The sequence below is a fragment of the Periophthalmus magnuspinnatus genome, chromosome 8, assembly GCF_009829125.3.
Source record: "Periophthalmus magnuspinnatus isolate fPerMag1 chromosome 8, fPerMag1.2.pri, whole genome shotgun sequence".
NCBI lineage: Eukaryota > Metazoa > Chordata > Actinopteri > Gobiiformes > Gobiidae > Periophthalmus > Periophthalmus magnuspinnatus.
Window position 1 is genome coordinate 26,784,369 of NC_047133.1, and position 6,074 is coordinate 26,790,442.

The window sequence follows — 6,074 nt, forward strand, 5'->3', positions numbered from 1 at the left end:
ACCCTCTGCATTTTTCTGTGTTTATCGGTGAGCTGAAGCGCACATGGATTTTTGTCCCTTGGTGCTTACCTTACTTGACCCATAACATAAACTTTTAGCTTGTCCTAACACTAGATTAACTCTAATTTATTTGTTCTTTATAAATGAGGACCCTTGATTCTTTGGCACATCGGTACGTAACTGTATTTTGGTGACTAGCTACAGTAGATGAAACATAAAACAACTGCATACATAAATTTGGGAGTTACTAGCTAATGGCTAACGGCTAACTTCAGCTGACGGCTAACTTCAGCTCTACACATTTTGAGTTGATGCGTTTTGTTTTCATCAGAGTGCACTGCGTTGTGCTGCACGTACACCATGAGACTGCATTACCATGTTACAGGCTCAGTTGCCACTTTCTCTGTAGTTTTTGCTTATGTTCACTTGTTTATAGATGTTGCTTCCTGCAGTGACGTTTTGAGACATGGCAATCCAATCGAGAACTACACAATGAGGGAGATTAGGACAGATTTTAAAAATGAAAAAATGTCTAATAATCTTTCCCTAAACGATAAATGTGCCATGGCGCTTGAGTGTCGGTTTGACTGTGCCAGAGATAAAGCTGTCAGCCAGACAGAGTGTGAAGACAGGGGGTGCTGCTATGCCCCCCTGTCGGATGTAGCTGGACCACCCTGGTGCTATTTTCCGCATTTGTATCCTGGCTACGTCATGGGTCCCCTCACTCCCAGTGAAAGAGGACAGGCAGCCACTCTGACCCGTGTCAAATCATCATACCTTCCCAAAGAGATATCGACTCTCCAGATGGAGGTTATGGAGGAGAATGCACAATGCTTACACCTGACTGTAAGTTGCGTTTCTATATATTAAGGAATACATAAAAAAAAAAAAAAAAAAAAAAATGAATAAAACACTCACTTTTGTATGAGTTGAAATGTATTTTTATTGCAAGGTCAAAGACCCTTCATCTCAAAGATATGAGGTTCAACTGCCAGGACAGCAGTCTGCTCCTCAGGGGAAAGCTGGTCCACATACTGCCCTATACATGATTCAATTTCAACATAATCCTTTTGGTTTTACAGTGTTTCGTAAATCAAATAATAGAGTAATGTGAGTATTTTCTCATCTTTTACCAAAATTATATTCTCTGAAACCATATGATCCTGTTGAATTTCCAGGAGTTTTATTTTGCTGTTTTTCTTGGTTCTTTTCAAGCATGAACACAACTGTGGCTCCTCTTTTATTTGCTGATCAGTACCTTCAGCTGTCAACAACACTGGCTTCCTCTTTCGTGTCTGGCCTTGGAGAACATTACACTTCCTTAAGTCTGGACCTGAACTGGACCTCAGTAACACTATGGAACCAAGACACTAAACCCCGTGTATGTAGGATATCTCATAATACCTATAAGTAAAACAAAGTCACCTTTCACCCATGTCGCTACCAAATCATTTTGTTTCCAGGCTGATGCAAACCTCTATGGTTCTCATCCCTTTTACATAGTTCAAGAAGAAGATGGGTTTGCACATGGAGTTTTCTTGCTAAATAGCAATGCAATTGGTAAAAAAGGAACATGTATAAAGATGGAATAACGCATTCACATATTTTTTAAAAAATTTGAACTACATAACTACTTTTTATGTTGTAGAGGTGATACTGCAGCCCACCCCTGCTCTTACTTGGGTTGCTCTTGGTGGCATTCTGGACTTGTATGTTTTTTTGGGACCTGATCCAGAAAGTGTAATACGGCAGTATCTTCAAGTTATTGGTATGTTAAAAAAACACACACACATACGAATGACATTTTGTAATAAAACTAAACTTATTCTTAACAATTGTCAAAGGACAAGCATTGGAAAATGAGAAAAATAATACATGTATTTTTACATCTATTTTTTTGTGTTTGTCATTGTTTAGACAAGACAATCTAACCTGAGCAAGAGGACCATTAGTTTAGATTTTTTTTGGTATACAATTATTACAAGATGTGGATTAATATTTTTGCCTGTTGAAATCAGTCAGTGAATTTGTAAATTCGTGTCTATGTAAATGTTTCAAGGTTACCCAATGATGCCTCCTTACTGGGCTCTGGGCTTTCATCTTTGTCGCTGGGGATACACAACTAGTAATACAACCCGGCAAGTGGCACAACGCATGCATGATGCCAATTTTCCCATGGTAAAAGCAGCACGGTATTTTGTAATTTTGTTTACACAATTTACAGAGACTTAAAGGTGTCAATATGTTCATTGTTTTGGAGGTTTATTTTGTTCTTGCAGGATGTGCAGTGGAATGACCTAGACTATGCACATGATCGCAGGATCTTCACCTTTGACCCTTGGCGGTTTGGTGATCTTCCAGAGATGGTGCAGGACTTTCATGAAAGAGGCTTAAAATATGTCCTCATTCTGGTGATCTGCATTCACTTGACAATTACACCACTAGATGGCAGCAGTGACTTCCATGTTTGTGACCATTTTGTTTTATGTATTTTAACAGGATCCAGGTATCAGTACCACCAGCCCTCCTGGATCATACCCTCCATATGATGACGGATTAAAAAGAGATGTGTTTATTAAAAATGCCACTGGAAATCTTCTTATTGGAAAGGTGAAGTGTTATACCTATTGTACATGTTTGATATGCAGTGTGTGATAAATTGTCATTAATGTTGGCTGTCATACTATACCGGTAATTATTTTTATAAAATCAGGTGTGGCCCGGACCCACTGCCTTTCCTGACTTCACTAGTTCAGAGACCAGACAATGGTGGGAGGACTGCATTAAAGATTTTCTTTCAAAGGTGCCTGTGGATGGCCTGTGGATTGTGAGTCATGCTATTTGTCGTATCTGTCATGGCATGTAATAAGATTGTTTTTGGCATGAACCATTTTCAAAGATGTGAATATCTCTCTGCTCCACCCAGGACATGAATGAACCCTCCAGTTTTGTGCGAGGCTCTGTAGATGGCTGTCCTGATACTGATTTGGAGAATCCACCCTACACTCCACGTGAATAGTTGTTTATCCCAAATGTTTATGTATTGTCAAACTGTAACATTCATAACAACATGCAAACATTTATGCACATACTGTATTACTCATTAATTTCACACCCTACAGCGGTTGTTGGCGGACAGTTAAATTCAAAAACACTTTGCATGTCGGCTCAACAGCTCCTGTCTACTCACTACAACCTGCATAATATGTATGGACTTACAGAAGCATATGCCACTCACAAGTATGTGGAAAGCACAACATGTTTACATATTTTTATGTATAACTGTATTATTACACATTTGGTCAATAATTTTAGGGCACTCATAAATATTCAAAGGAAACGACCCTTTGTCTTGTCTCGCTCCTCCTATCCCGGGACTGGACGTTTTTCTGGAGTGTGGACTGGTGATGTCACAAGTAACTGGGATCAGCTCAAATATTCAATCCCTAGTGAGAACATTTAGAAAAAATATTGTCAAATTTTAGGAGTCAGGGTAAAAATATTTTATTTGTTCCCATGTAGCTATCCTGATGTTTGGTCTGTATGGGGTGCCTCTTGTGGGGGCAGACGTGTGTGGGTTTGAAGGCAACACTACAGAAGAGTTATGTGTGCGGTGGATGCAGCTTGGAGCCTTTTATCCATTCATGAGGAACCACAATGACAGACAAAATAGAGTATGTGTCATCTTGTTTTGAATTTCCTTTTATAGAATCACAAAAGATTTGAGGGACACCAGGTTGAATCCTACATTCTTTTGTAAGTTCATTGCAATATTGCTCCCATATAATATATATTTATTACACCGGTATGGTAAGAAACATTAAAAGTTCACTATGGACATGGAAATGAATTTGTTTTGTCTGTAATGGTTCACACTATAGCATTGAACTTGGATATATTTGATGTCATATTGTGGAACATTTTAAAGCTATAACATCCGCATGAAAACCCCCCCACCACAAAAGTCACATAATGCACCTTTACTGTACACAGCTTTAGTTTAGATTCAAATTTCTTATTGTCTCTTGGTACATGATGTTTACTTTTTTGCCCTAAAAATGACAAGCCTTAAAAAACAGTCCATTCTTTTGTGTTTTATGAATAGTGGTAACCAGAGCCATTTTCTTTGTGTTTTCATGCATATCTCTCTCTAGCCCCAGGAGCCTTATGTATTTGGAAAGAAATCCCAAGCAGCCATGCGTAGTGCTCTAAACCTGCGCTACTCTCTCCTTCCGTATCTTTACACACTTTTTCATCATGCACACACTTCTGCTGAGACTGTGGCCAGACCCCTTTTTGTCGAGTAGGTATCCCTTGTATGACAGTAATATTTAGTAGTATATATTTAAATTTTTCTTATCAAGTTTCCCTTTCTCTAAGATTTTCTCATGACCCTAATTGTTGGGCCATTGACCGACAGTTCTTGTGGGGCAGTGCTCTCCTCATGAGCCCAGTCCTAGAACAAGGAGTGGTAGAGTTTCCTGCATACCTCCCCTTTGGCACTTGGTACAGCCTCCAGGATGTAAGTAGACTGCAATAGTATAGTTTCATTTATTCAATTCAATTCAATTCAAGTTTATTTATATAGCACATTTAAAAACAACCTCAGCTGACCAAAGTGCTTCACATAAAACAACTAAACACATAAAACACAATGAGGAATAATTACATTATACAAAAGAGCATAAAATACAATACAATAACAGAGCAAGTACCAACACATTCTATCTACACAATATTAAAAGCCAGGGAGAAAAGATAAGTTTTGAGCCGAGATTTAAACTGAGTCACAGACTCAGATGATCGGACAGACAAAGGGAGACTGTTCCACAATTTATATGATGCTGGTTTTCCAACCTCAACATTCTTCTCCTATTTGCCAAATGTCTGTCTTTTAGCATGACAAAAAATACTATAAAATAAAGAATATAAGTTTATTTTAAATATCCATCTTTGACAACCCCTAGATTGGATATGATTACACTGTGCTGTGCTTTGAGGGCTGCATTTTGGGATATTCTCTCTCTCTCTCTTGGTTCTTCTTTATCTTCCTTGAGATCAAACTAGCATGTTTATAATCAAAAGAAAGTCTGTTATATACTTCCCTACCAGTCATCACATGCTTTGCTTTATGTGTGATTCATTTCTTTACTTTAGGGGCAACCTTTCTACAGCAAGGGACAATATTTGCTCCTATCAGCTCCATTGGACACCATAAATGTTCACATCAGAGAGGGATACATAATACCTCAGCAGGTAGGAGAAAAAATATATTCTATTTTACAAAAGTTACAATTACATTTATTTACTAATGTTTATTTTAATTTGTACAAGGAACCTGCTTTGACAACCTCAGCCTCCCGCACCAATCCTTTCTTTCTGACTGTCGCGTTGTCAGCAGGAGGATGGGCACGGGGCGACCTGTTTTGGGATGATGGAGAAAGCCTTGATACATTTGAGAAAAATAGTTATAGCTATATTATCTTCATTGCGGGACAGGTATGATCATGCAATAATGTGTTGTTTGAGTCAGTTATGATAAAGTTTGTTGTAAATATTAATTGTACCTCCACCCATAGGCACAGATTGTAAGTGACCCTGTGAGACTAAATGGGGACCTGGATGGATTAGTACTGGGAGGTGTGCGTGTTTTTGGTCTACCCTCCCCACCACACTATGTTCTAGCCAATGGGGAGAAAGTCAGGGATTTTACTTATCGCAGTGACACAAAAGTAAGATCATTTTTGTTGCTTAGGTTATATGTATGAGAAAGGTGTTGCTGTTGGCCTTAGTGTTTCCAGATATGACATAATCTGTTTTCATCATGTCTTCTTTCCACAGGCTTTAATAGTGAACAAGTTGGCACTGCCCATGTCAAAGGTTTTCACAGTTCAGTGGGCTCTTTGACACATTAATTTATTTTTTTAATATTCAAACAATGTATAAAAAACTGTATTTACAATGTTTATTTAAATATTGTTAAAGAAATAAATTATACACGCTCTTTCTCTGCCAATTGTATAATTATTAGTATCGTTTATTAATGGTACGGTTGTGTAGAGCACCAAACCGCA

At 38.2% G+C, this 6,074-nt stretch overlaps 1 protein-coding gene across 1 annotated transcript; it reads left to right on the forward strand.

The window, feature by feature from the left end:
• The first annotated feature begins 39 nt into the window (after positions 1-39).
• gaa (alpha glucosidase) lies at positions 40-6,014 on the forward strand. The gene is made up of 19 exons (XM_033971685.2): positions 40-846; positions 953-1,110; positions 1,216-1,381; positions 1,464-1,560; positions 1,649-1,768; positions 2,060-2,178; positions 2,280-2,411; positions 2,500-2,610; positions 2,714-2,827; positions 2,927-3,011; positions 3,123-3,240; positions 3,316-3,449; positions 3,523-3,674; positions 4,155-4,303; positions 4,381-4,522; positions 5,158-5,256; positions 5,335-5,499; positions 5,580-5,732; positions 5,842-6,014. The coding sequence occupies exons 1-19, from the start codon at positions 361-363 to the stop codon at positions 5,905-5,907; spliced, it is 2,766 nt and encodes a 921-aa protein (XP_033827576.2). The 5' UTR covers positions 40-360; the 3' UTR covers positions 5,908-6,014.
• Positions 6,015-6,074: the final 60 nt, after the last annotated feature.

Excerpts from the sequence above, each read along its gene's own strand:
- gaa (XM_033971685.2), top strand. The coding sequence starts at position 361 with ATGAGACTGCATTACCATGTTACAGGCTCAGTTGCCACTTTCTCTGTA. Across the intron at positions 2,179-2,279 it reads ATGATGCCAATTTTCCCATG|GATGTGCAGTGGAATGACCT; the intron begins GTAAAAGCAGCA and ends TTGTTCTTGCAG. Across the intron at positions 3,450-3,522 it reads GCTCAAATATTCAATCCCTA|CTATCCTGATGTTTGGTCTG; the intron begins GTGAGAACATTT and ends GTTCCCATGTAG.